Raw genomic sequence first — 15,621 nt, forward strand, 5'->3', positions numbered from 1 at the left:
TATTTTGACGCAAAGGTTTGCACTGTCAGCGCAGCTGCCAAAGCCATCACGCGCACGCGCGCAGTGCGTTGCCATGGTTACAGATCCAAACAATGCGTTTTCAATTTTTTCGTTATTGCGCGCATGCGCGGAAAACCGGCGGACGCTGGCTTTCTTTGGGGAATATACTTTTATGTAGGGTTTTAAAGATCTCCCTGAAAAATGTACCTGATTTCTGATTTATGCACGACCCTGTAAGTGACGAATAACAGTTCGGGAGTAGAAAAATATGTTTATCATATAAATACAAAAAGAAAAGTGTATGTCTTCCAATACGTTTATTAAAGCATCATAAATCAAAATAAACACTAAGTTCAATTAATTCATCAATTTAAAATTAACCATCTCATCCGTTTCAATACAAAGTTCTTCTAGAAAACTCTTCTTAGACTTGGGATAACCTTCAAGTACCGCCTCTATGATATCTGATGATATTCGTTTACGTTTCCTACGAAAAATATTATGGCAATGTTATCTGATTGTAAAAACAGTAACTATTATGAATAAAATTAGTAGGCGTAGGTCTTCACCATTATGGGTGATACGCTCGTATCAAAGCTTTAAGGTAAAGAGGCAAGACTGTCTCCAAGTTCTTTTTCGTGATTTTCAACTCCGCATAAAGAACTTTTTTTTTTTAGTATGAATAGGCGTTTGACCACGATCATACCAGAACTCAGAAGAAAGAGCAAGAACTTTCTTACAGTCTGAATGACATACCATATAGGTACAAATACAAGAGTTTCTTAGTCCATGGACTACTATAGACTATCTTTCATAGTAGATATGTAAGTCTTGACAACATTGGCCTTGTCAATTATGTAAACACATGTGTATGGATGGGACAATTATTATACAGGATGTAACATTAATGCCGGTGATCCATTTAAGAGCATAACCGGTATCAAATAGCAGTTACGAATACCACTTCCTTTTTTTAAAATAAACACCATGAAAATTAAAGGTACTATAGAAGGTAATGTATAAGCCGTAGGATTTATCTTCGGCAATTATGTTACGTGTACATAAAAAGATTTGCTGTAAGTATGAACATGTAAAATGCAGACTATGGACAATGTACCATTCTAATAAGATCTAAAAAATAAAAGAATAATTAAGTACCTACTTTTTAACTATACGCGTTTTTTCTGAGAATCACCTTCGATATTTTTACCATAAAACTGTTTACATTTTTAATTTTAATGATGCCATTTTTATGGTCTTTTTCAGATAAAATCAATAAAATGTCTTCTTCCTCAAATTTTATAGCTTTCCTTATGGTGTATTTAGCAAAGTTATAAAAACATTCATTAGTAGACCTTTACAGAGAATTTGTTATTTTATTACTTACTCTCCACATTATTTATTTTAATTTGACGACCGGTCTGGCTCAGTCGGTAGTGACCCTGCCTGCTAAGCCGCGGTCCTGGGTTCGAATCCCGGTAAGGGCATTTATTTGTGCGATGAGCACTGATATTTGTTCCTGAGTTATGGATGTTTTCTATGTATATAAGTATGTATTTATCTATTTAAGTATGTATATCGTCGCTTAGCACCCATAGTACAAGCTTTGCTTAGTTTGGGGCTAAGTTGATCTGTGTAAGGTGTCAACTTCATAACATATTAATTATTTTATTAAGATTGTTAAAAATACATTAAAATTAAAATTTATATATTGTTAATTTTGAAATGTTCTGTGAAATCAATAGTTATTTGTTATACAAGGGGGCAAAGTTGTATTTTAACGCCGAGTGTGGAATTGAAAAACGAGCAACTGAAAGGATTCTATAGTTGAACCACGAGCGAAGCGAGTGGTTCGAGAATAGAATCCAGAACTTGCGAGTTTTTTAACACACGAGAAGTAAAATACATTTGCACCCGAGTGTAACACAAAACTTTTCCCCTCACTATAGCGAGGAAACTACAACGCAAAAAATGCGTTTATCACTGCTTCCAGTAGTTCCACAGGTGGTAAATCATCTTTATTACGAGATTCACCTACTTTTATCAATTTTAAAGCAGTTAATTTGACTTTATTCAAGGTCAAATTACTTTACCCACTAGTGGATAAAATGCGTTTTTACCCGCTGGTATTAAAGGACAAAACACGTGTTTCCGAGCTAGTGAGGGGAAAATATAAATAAGATCTTGCATTACGATTATTTCCTTACTAGCGATTAAAGAATATTTATTTTATTATCATTCTTAGAAACAATACTGGCGGATATTTATTCAATTATCTTATGGACTTATTTAGCAACAATCTGAATAACATAAATCATATAAATAAATGAATACTTGCCATGTCACTGCATATTACAAACTATTTGTGCCACAGGGACTGTACTATGGGCCTGTGTTATACATATTTACTGAAACTTGTATTTACTGAAACTTGTATTTACTGAAACTTGTATTTACTGAAACTTGTATTTACTGAAACTTGTATTTACTGAAACTTGTATTTACTGAAACTGTTTTACTTTTTCTTACCTGTACTCTTTCAAGAATTTTTCATGCTGGCTCATTATAGCCGTCTTTTCCTCGGCACTTATAATATTAGTGGATGTGCTCAAAACCTTCAACTTATTCTCAAAACCCTCTATTCTCCTCTTCAGTTCCTCTATTTGGGATTTGGCACTGTCAGTTGTGGGCGCAGATAAGATTGTCTTCAAGTTTATTTCTGTTGTTTTTAAAGTGTTGCTTTTTTCTAATAGTTCTTCAGTTATTGACTTGCATTGAGCATCATAATCTGTAAAAACAATAACAAACACTCAGAAATACTTACATATTAGATACCTACATAAATAATGAGACAGTCTTAAGTCTTTTTTGGCTGATTAACGAATTTTCTCTGACACATCTTAGACGTTATAAGTGTTAAAACTGCTCGAAACATAATATTACCTTCAGTATCACCTTCTTCTACAACATTTTCCGGCTGTATAGCTGCGTAGACTTTCTGCTTTCCATACAATTTGCAACGAATTTTAGCATTTTCACTCAAATAGTCTAATGCCTTCTGAACAGCGGATTTCGTAAAAGCACCGCGGAGGTTAACTGTTACGTCTGCACACGAATATGGGCGATTTGTGTCCACTAAATATTTTAGCACCGCCTCGTTGGCCATTATTGTGTAATATTTTACAAAGTATTGTAAGAAACCAGATTCCTATCAACAAAAGTTTTCACACTTCGGAAAATACCGCCATTTATAGATGACAGTTGACACTTGACGTTTCTAGATTCTATAGTTTTCTACAAACTTTACGACCAAGGCGTGTCAAACTGCCATCTTCATCGATTTAACTACATCATAATCGAGAAAAGTTTCATACTAATGTCTAAACAAAAGAGATTTATTTTTATCTCAGTATCTCACCAGAGCTATTGTCTCAAGCGAGTTTATGCAAATCAATGATTTTATCGATATGTAAACAAGAAGATACGCATGTATCTGAATAAATTAAAAGCACCTGCAATTTTGATGAACTTTATTGTCATATGTAAATAACGTCCGCAGTCCGCACGCTCGTTAAGTCAATAGGTACTATCTAAATGCACATCATATTTTCAATTTCATTTTCGCGAAACGCGCGCAAGTGTGGAGGGTGCTTCTCATGTTATTCTAGTCTTTTATACACATTTATGTATTTACAACCGGTGATGTGATATCGACTACTTACTGCGAAAAACTATTTTTATTTTATTCTAGCTCTATTCGGTGTTGGCAGTATCTATGTTGATGCCTCATTGTAATGAAATATGTTAAGGAATATTAAATAACATGAAAACGTCCATTGAGATTGATGTCTTTTAATTATGAATATTGAATAACATTTATATTTTTGAACATTGACAGGGCCGTGACGCCACACCCTACTTGGAAAGAAATAGAGTTGGCCGTGACGCCATTGACTCGGCCGCCGCGCTCACTGATATGGGCAAGTATTTGTTCAGAGAGCGGCGGCTGCCAGTCTACGACATCGCTGTTGCAATCACCAAGTAAGTACCTTTCGGACTCGACTTTTTAACCTGTGTTAATGACCACCAATCATTCTCAGTCAGGTGCACGGAATTGGAGGCATATATTTGACAGAATAGAGAGTTATACATACCTCTCGTTCTAACAGAAATATGCGCTGCTCATAGTGCACATCTGATTAGTAATGGATGGTGCTCAAATGCTCCACAGTTTCCCACTTTACCAAATATTCTGGTTAAAAAGTCGAGTTCAGTAAATATTATGTTAATATAGAGTACGCGTCCAAATATATGTTTTACAGGATGTGTACTTGAATTCTTCACACTTTTTTAATGTTTATAATTACACTAAGATAAATATTTTGAATAAGACTATAGTTTTCCATTTTATAACCACCCTGACATTTAGAATGTAATAAAACTATATTATACTTACTGAACATTTTTGTTTTCGCGTCACACATCAGGAGTTCAGGTAAGTATACATAATTAAACTTCAATTTGGCGCCATTATTAGAGTTTTAAGTTTAAATTAAAGTTATTATGCCATTATCTCGCAATGTGAAGCAATAAAATGTAGACGTGGCAAATGATTTCATCAACAGATACGACATGTGCCGACGACGCAAGGGTGGTCGCTGTACCAAAGGCACCGCTGGTAATTCCTTTTAAAAAGAGGTCTAAGGATTGCGATTGGTTATACAACAGGCGCGGCATTAACAGCTTAAGAGTGAATATTAAATGCTTCATAATTTATAATCTAAGAGGTAAAGGATTTGGTAATGGCGCTAAATGTAAGACACGACACATTAGATTAACAAATTAGGATTTGATAGGTCCGAATTGTATTGAACTTGTGTTGAGTTATGTTTTCGTGCGCTTTCAGACTAGACATGTGCAGAAGACAATATGCGAATGATGCGTGCAATAGAGGGACAGCAGGTAGCGTGTTGAAACCTAAAAATCCATCCAAAAGCACGCCTGACTCATTTAGTCCCTCACCTATGTGTACTCGTCACTTTGACCCCCACCTGTCACTTTTGACCCCACCTAAATCCGAGTCATTTAGCACCTTGTGAATAATATCTGTCTTTCCGCAGTCCATTCTTCTAGAGACATGTAAAATAAACCTTTCCAGATAATGTTTCATGTATATAATTCTGTTTTAGATCATTCGACTGTACTGTAAGTAGTTTAGATTCATAATGCATATTTTATTTAATGTTTTCTTCTTTCATATCCATTATTATGTCCACTTATGATTCTTCTGTGCTGTAGTAGACTTGTAAAAGTAGTGGTTACTGTCCTTGTCAATTTTTATGTGTAATCTAAAAGCATGCATATTTGACAAACATTTTACATAAATGTTATGTAGTATGTTATTTGTCATCCACTCAAAAACTACTTATATCGTTATTAAAGTCTTTATTTCACTGACATGCTGACAAGAAAACAAGTCAATGTATGCCGTGTCCATTGCAATGACTACAAACTTACTGTTCTGACCTTTACTTTTACGGCAACAAAGTTGTAATACTTAATGAAAAACTATAAATCACCTGACCATAACATCGTAAACTTCACGATGATCTTTAGCTTTTGACTCCGGCGCATCCAAAGATCACTGGAATACTCACTTGTATATTTTGCTATTACAGTAAGAAAGTTGCGTCACATAGAGACCAGTCGGCCCAACCTTACTTAAATGACAAGGGGTCAGTGGCTATGCAGTAATGCGTAAATGTGGACATCGAAATCGACGCTAAATAATAAAAATCTCGATTTAGAACCTTTCACAATTAGAATCTTAAAAAAAACTTGTATGCAATCTGACAGTTCAGATCTGTCAGTGTCTTGTCAGTGTCAGTTTGAACTGTCAGATTGCATACAAGTTTTTTTTAAGATTATGAATTTTTAAGACTGTCTGTGGGGAGCCTATATTGGGACCGCAATAGAACTGTCAGCATGAAATTAAAAACGCGGGAATTTTCATTCCAAATAGCCATAAACAATGGAAAAAAGTTTTTCTGAAGTTTTTAAATGATGATTTTAGGTTTAGACTTGGGCAATCCAATTATACTTATTATAAGCCGCGAAACAAGTTTTATGGGTGTTTTTTTTTCTTTCTACTGACAAAACTGGCATGTTAGATTTTATCTAAATACGGCGTGCTTGTCTAAAAAAACATAACCCGCTTGAGCTTTTGCATGTGTGCTAACACTCTAGTATTATTTTCCAAATACTAACATTTTGTACAGCACCAATAATTAATTATACGACCTATCTTTAAGTATAATAAGTACCTATTTTATAATTAAGTATATTTACTGAGACTACTTACCTCATCTGTAAGTACCTATAAGTAGAACTTAAAATAAGATGCTTACCGGCTGTTATCAAAACCCTGACAATTCCATTACCCCTACCCAAAACATCCACTTGCTAAAAATGCTTTCATTTCCTTTTAAATGTTAGTTTAAGATTATTAAAATACTTATGCTAGAATAGTTATTTGTTATACAAGGGGGCAAAGTTGTATTTTAACGCCGAGAGTGGAATTGAAAAACGAGTAAGTGAAAGGATTCTATAGTCAAACCACGAGCGAAGCGAGTGGTTCGAGAATAGAATCCTGAACTTGCGAGTTTTTTAACACACGAGAAGTAAAATACATTTGCACCCGAGTGTAACACAAAACTATTCCCCTCACTATAGCGAGGAAACTACAACGCAAAAAATACATTTATCACTGCTTCAGTAGTTCCACAGGTGGTAAATTATCTTTATTACTAGATTCACCTATTTTTATCAATTTTGAAGCAGTTAATTTGACTTTATTCAAGGTCAAGTTACTTTTTACCCACTAGTGGATAAAATTCGTTTTTACCCGCTGGTATTAAAGGACAAAACACGTGTTTCCGAGCTAGTGAGGGGAAAATATATTAGTCTTTTAAAGAAACAAATAATGTTGGATATCTTTTCAAATTAGTATCAGCATGTTTGTCTTTATTCACTTGTCCACACTAAGCATACGAACAATAAAATTGAATAGGTACGGCACTATCCCACTCAGCTGTATTTTGCGTTCGTTAGCTAATGTGGACGTACGAAAAAAGTTCGTATTAAAAAAATAACTCTATGAACAGGTTTCGCGTACGTCGGTGGCGCATGCGTGGTGAACAAACGGCTGGAGAAGGTCAACTCTGTGGCCATTATTGAGGATACTGGTGGCTTCTCGGGCATCATAGTCGCTGCCCACGAAGTTGGTCATTTGTAAGTACAAATTGATAAAAGTTTACAACATTGCCTTTTAACATGATTTTGCCCGTCACGTCACAGTACAAAGCTAATAATTCAAAAATAAAGGACGGGCATACGTCCACTGATTAAAAGTTTACAACTTTGCCCTTCGATATAATTTTGCCCATTACTTCACAGTACAGTAAAAGCGCAATTAATAGTTCAATAGTTCTTTATTTGCATATAATTTTACAATAGGTACATATTATATGGACCCTGAAAAGGGTATAGCAAGAGTTGGTACTTTACAATTACTGAAAAATAAGGTATTATGTCTCAATTTTGCTTTAGACATACGAACTCTGACGCGGTAGGCAAAGTTATCTAAATTTTTTCTACGGGTTTTCTGTGGCGCATTCTGGAAAAAATCATCTAACTCTATTGCAAAAAATCTTGCACGTCCTGTTGGTAAAACATTTTCCGCCTTTTTCCCCAGTTAAAACGGGTGTGCCAGAAAATATTTCGGGTAGTTAGGTACCAATATTTCATAAACTTTTTATATTATAGATTAGGAGCCGTGCACGACGGTAGCCCGCCTCCCTCGTACCTCGGGGGCCCCGGGGCGGAGAAATGCAGATGGGAGGACGGGTTCATCATGTCGGACTTGCGACACACAGAGAAAGGGTTCCGATGGTCGCCGTGCAGTGTGCAGAGCTTCCATCATTTCCTAAAGTAAGTTTAAAATTACAGCCTGGCAAACGGTGCCACATGCGGGCAACTATTTTGACACTTTTCAATGAGAATAGTAGTGTTGTTATGATAAGAATTTTATACCCCGTAGTTATAAAAATAGAGGGGGGGGACATACTTTTTACGACTTTGAGAGCTGATATCTCAAAAACCGTTCACTTTAAGAAAAATGTTTTTTAGAAAACTTTATATCATTTTAAAAGACCTTTCCATTGATACCCCACACGGGTATGTACATCGAAAAAAAAATTTTCATCCCTCAGTTACATGTATGGGGGGCCCCACCCCCAATTCTTTTTTTTACTATTTAGTGTCATCATTTTGTAGCGGTTCATACAACACATATTCCCATCAAATTTCATCACTGTAGTACTTATAGTTTCCGAGTAAATCGGCTGTGACAGACGGACAGACGGACAGACGGACAGACGGACAGACGGACATGACGAAACTATAAGGGTTCCGTTTTTGCCATTTTGGCTACGGAACCCTAAAAATAGTTCCATTTCTACTCTTTTTTGGCAAGCTGTACATACGCCATTGTTATCTTTGGCGGCACATACTATTTAGTTTCACAGGAACCAACTAGCTATATACAGCTGGTAGTTTTTCGAAAAGATGACATAGGGGCTAGAGTTCAGGATTAATCTAATACGGCTTGTCACTGTTTGACCTTTATCTCAAAGATAAAGGTTAATCCTACCTCTAATTGGCCAATAGAACCTTTAGACACACATAAGTTCTCGTTAATATATTGCTAAAATGACCATAAACTGATTGAAAATTTGTATAATTTCAGTGGCGACACAGCGACATGCCTATACAACTCGCCGCACGAGGACGACTCGTTACCGCGCGTGTTGCCAGGCCGTCTGCTCACGCTCGACGCGCAGTGCCGCAAGGATAGAGGCACCAGGTAAGTGGTAGTTGGCTACCATAGTGAGATTCTCTTACTCGTGACGTCGTGACAGGGACGAGCTGCCAGGCCGTCTGTTCCCACTTGATGAGCAGTGCAAGGATAGGCGCACAAGGTTAGTGGTAGATAGGATGCGGCCTGGAGGCACGTGGCATAAAACAGCACCATTCCATTCTGTAGGTAAGTTCCTTTTGATTACATTTTGAATGTGCTGCGCGATCTGTCGTCGTTATTGCTCCCGTTTGCTGACCTTTGAACAAGACTTCCATCAATTTGTTTGACATCGGGTTGTTTTTCTACAATTTGTTTGTCAGAGTATAATACCACTACAATATCATCAGGCCCCGTAGCCGAATGGCATTTCTCCGACGCCAAACGAAAGCGATACGCCGCTGGCTCTGTCGCGCCAATACGCAAGCGCTAGATAATAGAGATAGATATCTACTAGCGCTTCGTTTCGTGAGCGTTTCGTGAGCGATTGTGCCATTCGGCTAGCCACCCAGGACTTTTATTATGTTTATGATGATAGTTTGATTAGTTTGTTATAATTATAACGGTCGAATTGTGTAACTGTGCCCACCTACATATAATTTATTTAATTAAATTGTATGTAATAAGTGGTCACTAAATTAGATTTTATTACTTATAGAGTTTAATAGGTATTATTTATACTAGTTATTATGTTATTGTTTATTGGAGTGAGCAATGCTACGGCATTTAACTACCAACAACGACTATCATTCTCTAGTACTTTGCGCCATTACATAGATCATAGTGGTAGTGTTATAAATTTTAATTTTCTGTTAATTAAGTCTTTGGTTCTGGTTGGGCGACATATTCGTCAATCGAAAAAGCCCCCAAAAAAAAATAGTAGCGCCTAAAATATTTTTTGGATTTGACAGATTCCTAGAAATAGTGTCTGTGATTAGCTTAGATATTATCTAAGAACATATAAAAAAACCCTTCCTTTCTGTTCCAGCGCGTGTTTCAAAGACGAGCGAGTGTGCGCGCAGCTGTTCTGCTTCGACGCCGCGAGCGGGTACTGCGTCGCCTACCGGCCGGCCGCCGAGGGCTCGCCGTGCGGCGACGGACAGGTAATATTCATTATTTGGCGACGAGTAAAAGAAGACTGTACTAATAATGGAAAAGTATGTGTGTCTGTTTGTTTTTCCGTCTTTCACGGAAAAACGGAGAGACGAATCGACGTGATTTTTTAAGTGGAGATAATTGAACGGATGAAGAGTGACATAGGCTACTTTTTGTCTCTTTCTAACCCTCCCCCCTCTTTCCTTAAATGTGGGGTGTAAGTTTGTATGGAGCAGTCCGCAATTTTCGAATTAATCCCAAGCGAAGCTGCGGGCAAAAACTCGTTTTTTTATCTACATTTATTCGCTTTTATTTAAACTTTATTGCACAGCAAACATTGTACAAAAGACAAACTTAATGCCAGAAGGCATTTTCTACCAGCTTACCTCTGGACCAAATATAAATCAATAAGAGCTAGTGCAAGAAAAATGGCCATGACGTGGAATTGAATACCTACTAAGTAAACATATAATTATGCCTATGTATATTATACTCATGTTACTGTGACGTATATAAAAATATACTATATGTATAGATACTTATTTACAAAATTATTAGTTAATAATGTTATTATTCATTAGGTAAATCGACGTCATGCTTCGTTAGGCAACTTTGCCCTTCAATCGATTGATGGGCAAAGTTGCGAAGTCATTTAGGTACTTATTTCATCAACACAGTGTTCTGTGCATCAACATGACTGATATCAATTATAACCCCCCGCGCAAAAACGACGGGCTGTCATAAGTTTGACGTGTCTATCTGTGACGTCGTAGCTCCCGAACGGATGAACAGATTGAGGTTTAGTTTTTTTTTGTATGTAAGCTGAATTATATAGTCGAGAGTGTTCTTAGCCATGTTTCACAAAAATCGGTCCACTATGTCGGGGATTTTTTTTAAATGTTAATTTTGTAGTTAGGTTATTATGTAAAATATAGGCAATAGATATTTTTCCGCTAAGTCTAGACTCTAGAGTATTACATTTTAAAGTTTACCATATTTGTTCCAGTACTGCATAAACGGTAGATGTATAACCGAGCACGAGAACATAATACCGGACTACTCGCAGCACACGCCTAGCTACGTGCGTCCGGACACGAGTCCGTTCTACGGCAATATTACCAGGTAATTATCATTATTATAAGATAATTATCATTATTGCCACTGGTGATTATCATTATTACCACTGGTAATTGTCATTATTATCAGGTAATTATCATTATAATCCCTGTAATCAATATTACCGCAAGTGCTAAATAGTAATGGAATTATAACAAACTAAGGCTGGCATCAACAAGGCTCGCCGAATCGAATCGCAATAATTCGCCTTTTATACATTAACTATGAAACATCGTCCATTGGTGTCGCCTCGAGTCGAATTCACCGTTAATATTAGTAAATGTATAGAAGACGACTTACTGCGGGCCTAATGAACGCCAGCCTTAAGTTGGCAACGATATTGACGGCCTCGCCGGTGCAAATGTTATTTTAAACTTCACAATTTGGTGAAATTATGACGTTTACTCAACCCTTCTATAGAGGGGTATATAAAAATCGTTGCAAACTTAGCTTGGTCGGACTTTGAACAAGAGTAATAGATATTATATTTTAAAGTAATTGTCGTTTGAATTTTATTACCGTGGAGGTAATTATTGTATTTTATTACTGTTGGTAATAACTTTATTATTACAAGGTAATTATCATATTTTATTACCAGTAGTGATTGTACCACAAGTAATTAAGATTAATTACCGGTAGTGTTCTGTTCATGTAAATAAACAGAATATTCTTGTGAGTTATTTTTTAGATTTTATTATTATTTTTATTTATGGATAGAGTAGAAATATTTGATTTAGAATAGGAATTGATAAATGATTAACAAAGAAAAACACAAAACTGACATGAAAAATGAGAACACAACACACTCTCGTTTGAGTCAGTATGTGGACAAGCATTCACACAACAATCCAACAACATACTAATTAGACTTATTTTACAATAGTTACGAAGAAACGACTCAGCCAATAGTACCTAGCACGTCGACATACAAACCATACCACCAAACATACAAGACCACAAACTCAGTATATACAACGACCACTTCAACGACAGAAAACCCGTACAAATACCACTTCTACACAACGAAGAAACCTGTAGAACAAACAGAAAGACAAACAGTCACGCAGCCCAGTAGTATAACATACCCACCATCCTTCAACAAATACTCGATATCTACCACGAGAAGTCCATACGACTTCCACGATTTCTTTTCAAGAACAACGAAAGAAGTCGATAGAAGCGAACCGAAGCGAGCCGGATTCTACAGTAAAGACGAATTCGATACCTACTTCGGAAGATCAACGACAAAGAATCCTTACCCAGAGAAGGGTTTAAGGTCTAGCTACAAATTCGGGACTCATTACTCCCTAGCAAAATCAAGCGATAACTCAATAAGGCCAGACGCAAATGTCCAACAAGTACAAATAGAGCCAGCGAGATTGGTGTTCTCTTACCAAAGGAATTTGACAAGTGGGGAGATCATACGACAGTAGTGCCAAAACACAATATTGGTAAGGAACGGGTCTCACCGCCGGCATTGGAGTCATCCTTCTACCATCGATGTTTCTGTTACATAGCTCATTGTGTCTTCTACATCACATATCTACCCTACTCATACATTGCAACCCAAAACAAATCAAAATTACAATTTGACTTCTGCCCGTGATTACAACCGTAATCTAAGGCCAGATTAATCTCTAGAAATATAAGGTTTAATAAAAGCTAGTTAGTGGCAATATGATTACATGTAATCATAAGTATCAAATTGTAATTTTTTTACTCGTTTCGTGTACATAGTCACACATTACAGATCTATCAACGTTGTACATTCGACTTTTCGACTCCACACATTATATTCCGTGAATGCCTACGTGTTTGTACATAACTTATCAATCAGGACATTTATTCTCTTATCACGTTTTCAACCTAATTGTTTTTGTAGCTAAATTTATATCGATACATATCAAACTTAATTAAAATGCATGTAATAAAGTTTGCAATAGATTTAAAGTAGTACAGTGAAACCTGGTTAAGTGGGACCTGGATAAGTGAGAAACCTCTTTAGTTGGGACCCAAGCTGCGGTCCCGATACTTTCGCACCGATTTACCTCTATTAGTGAGACAAAACAGACCTCTATAACTGAGATCAGCCTCTTTGATTTATAGTCTCATTTTCCTCTATGTGTAGTGAGACAGAGTGTGTAATTTACCTCTGTTACTGAGACTATATTTGAAGTGTATATTAACTTAATTGTTTGTTAAGAAATTTATAGGAATTTACCTCTGTATCTGAGATACAGTCAATCTGTGACCTCTGTAACTTGGACTTGATTGAAAAACTATTTCCATTATTTTTAGTAATGCTTAGCTATATATTAATGCTAATGCTGTCTTTAAATTACGCGATTGATCCTTTGTGTTCAGGTGAGTTTAAGGGTTTTCTTGTAGTAATTAAAGCTAAAATCTCGATAAGTGACATAAAAATTATAAAAAAAAAACTTTCATACTATACCTATAAAATTTCTAAGACACAATGACGTCTTATAGGAATGAGTCTTATATTTAATTTAAATACAAGGTTTTTTACCTTTTCTTTTAAGTAGTATGCAACAAATAAGAACTACTATATGCAAAACACCTTATTTGTCACCTCTATAACTGATATATCCCCTATTCTGGCCTCTATTAGTGATACCTTCTGTAAATGAGACAAACGTTTTATTATGCCTGTCTAACTGAGACCCTGAATAAGTGGAATACCTCTTTAAGTGAGATAAATTTTGCCGACCCTTGAAGTCTCACTTATCCAGGTTTCACTGTAATTTAAAAACATTACTACATACTTTAAATCTATAGGCCCAATAGCTCCTTTCTTGATATGCGCCAATACTCATTTTAAGGGTCTGGTTTTTCAACTATCAGATAAAATAATCACATATATCTGATATTTGAAATATCATACTTTAATTAATTTGTAAATACGCCCCAAATACCTACTATTTACAATAATTGTAAAAATACTTCAGTAGATTTCTAAAAGTTGCTTTTAGATATTATGACTAAATAGCAATTCTTTGCAAAGCCAAAATCAAGTTTGTACATAGTTAGTGTAAATAAGTACAGTACAGTACAATATTTATTAATAGCCTTTAAAACTTTTATTTAAACTTGTAATTATTAATTTTTTTTAAATCATTTCCAATATTAACGTCTGTAATTATTTTTCAGCCGCCATTAGAGAGAGCGAGCGGGCCGAACCCTGAAGACTGCCAAGCTGGATGCCAGAGACTATTAGAGCGTACTAGGTCTAAACTAGAACCTAAAGCGTACCTGGATAGTCCGGTATCCAGCCACTAAGCTACAATTACAGATTGTGAAACGATCGCACGTCCCGTAATATTGAATATTACACGAATATTAATTCCTGTAATCGATAAGAAAAACCTAGAAATAAATGCAAGCAGAATAATTACTTTGCTTGCATTTATTTTCATTTATTACGAATGGTAATAATTAATATTCAGCGGGTAATTGCGGGATGGCGTCGTGTGTGTGTCAAATGTGTCTGAAGACAAAACTTTATGTGTGTCGGACACAGTTCTGTGTGTGATATTACAATGTGATTGTGTTACTATTAATATTGAAGTCTATAAGTACAGTAGGTTATAGTTTTGTAAAAACTGAATGGACGGCGATTATTTTTTTAATCCGAAATAGATCGGTTTTTGGATTCATTGTAGAAATACTCCTTAGACTATTTTTTGTTGGTTGTAAAAATAACCTCTTTATAAGGTTAATTAAAAGAAACTGCCACAAAGTGCCTTTTATACAATTATTTTTAAGATTGTAATGTATTTAAGTTTTATATGTATTTGACTGTTAAAATAAAACTAAAATGCGACTGGCTCGCGCTTGGAACATATAACAGTCCACTCAAAAAGTATTTTTATCTATGGAACATATTTTTATGAAAAATATACACATTCCACTATTTTTTGTAACTAAACTTGACACGAAAAGAGTTTTCTAATTATAAGCCTTTCTTTATTAATAAAATTATTTATGGCACCTAGTTCTTTAAAAAAACGAAGTTACCAATAGAATTAAATAAAATAGCGGTTGTCTATGACCAGTCACATCACTTGCCGGATACTTTACATCACTACTATTTATTATGTTCAACTATTTATGTATGGTTTTTAGTTTTCCCAAATTGTTTAAATATTAAGAAGAAAATAGAAAATAATGAAATCTGTCTACGTTGTTTTATTTCAATTCAAAATTGTCTCTTGCAAGGCAATGCAAGTAACGTAAACTACTTTACATGTATTTTAAAATAATTATGTACTTATGTGCGGGTAAAATCATACCAATTAATTAAACAAACTAGAAAATACAAAGCAGTTAAATTTAGACGTGTTTCAGAATAAAACTAGTCTTTCATGTTTTTTTTTTAGTACCTATTAATAGGTAGACGTTTGACCACGATCACACCTGATGGTAAGTGATGATGCGGTCTACGGTGGAGCACGCATACGCGTCATATGTCTCTAAAA

General features: G+C 35.5%; 2 protein-coding genes across 2 annotated transcripts in view; one reads left to right on the plus strand and one right to left on the minus strand.

Moving 5' to 3' along the window:
• Window positions 1–15,320, plus strand: part of LOC125237749 — a 214,418-nt gene extending 199,098 nt beyond the window's left edge. The window contains 9 exon segments of the mRNA XM_048144922.1: window positions 3,899–4,041; window positions 4,907–4,962; window positions 7,164–7,290; window positions 7,825–7,989; window positions 8,807–8,923; window positions 9,903–10,017; window positions 11,016–11,131; window positions 12,009–12,576; window positions 14,294–15,320. Coding sequence (XP_048000879.1) covers window positions 3,899–4,041; window positions 4,907–4,962; window positions 7,164–7,290; window positions 7,825–7,989; window positions 8,807–8,923; window positions 9,903–10,017; window positions 11,016–11,131; window positions 12,009–12,558 — 1,389 coding nt within the window. The 3' untranslated portion in view covers window positions 12,559–12,576; window positions 14,294–15,320.
• LOC125237750 (homologous-pairing protein 2 homolog) lies at window positions 336–3,205 on the minus strand. Its single transcript, XM_048144923.1, has 3 exons — window positions 2,944–3,205; window positions 2,530–2,788; window positions 336–487 (listed from the first exon to the last, which is right to left on the minus strand). The coding sequence occupies exons 1-3, from the start codon at window positions 3,164–3,166 to the stop codon at window positions 358–360; spliced, it is 612 nt and encodes a 203-aa protein (XP_048000880.1). The 5' UTR covers window positions 3,167–3,205; the 3' UTR covers window positions 336–357.
• Window positions 15,321–15,621: the final 301 nt, after the last annotated feature.

The sequence above is a fragment of the Leguminivora glycinivorella genome, chromosome 22, assembly GCF_023078275.1.
Source record: "Leguminivora glycinivorella isolate SPB_JAAS2020 chromosome 22, LegGlyc_1.1, whole genome shotgun sequence".
In the NCBI taxonomy this organism is placed as follows: domain Eukaryota; kingdom Metazoa; phylum Arthropoda; class Insecta; order Lepidoptera; family Tortricidae; genus Leguminivora; species Leguminivora glycinivorella.

What these genes read in the sequence shown, in the direction of transcription:
- LOC125237750 (XM_048144923.1), bottom strand. Translation starts at nt 3,166, where the DNA reads ATGGCCAACGAGGCGGTGCTAAAATATTTAGTGGACACAAATCGCCCA. An exon ending in AGAAGAAGGTGATACTGAAG is followed by an intron (nt 2,789 to 2,943) that starts GTAATATTATGT and finishes TTGTTTTTACAG; the next exon opens with ATTATGATGCTCAATGCAAG. An exon ending in AAATTCTTGAAAGAGTACAG is followed by an intron (nt 488 to 2,529) that starts GTAAGAAAAAGT and finishes TATTTTTCGTAG; the next exon opens with GAAACGTAAACGAATATCAT.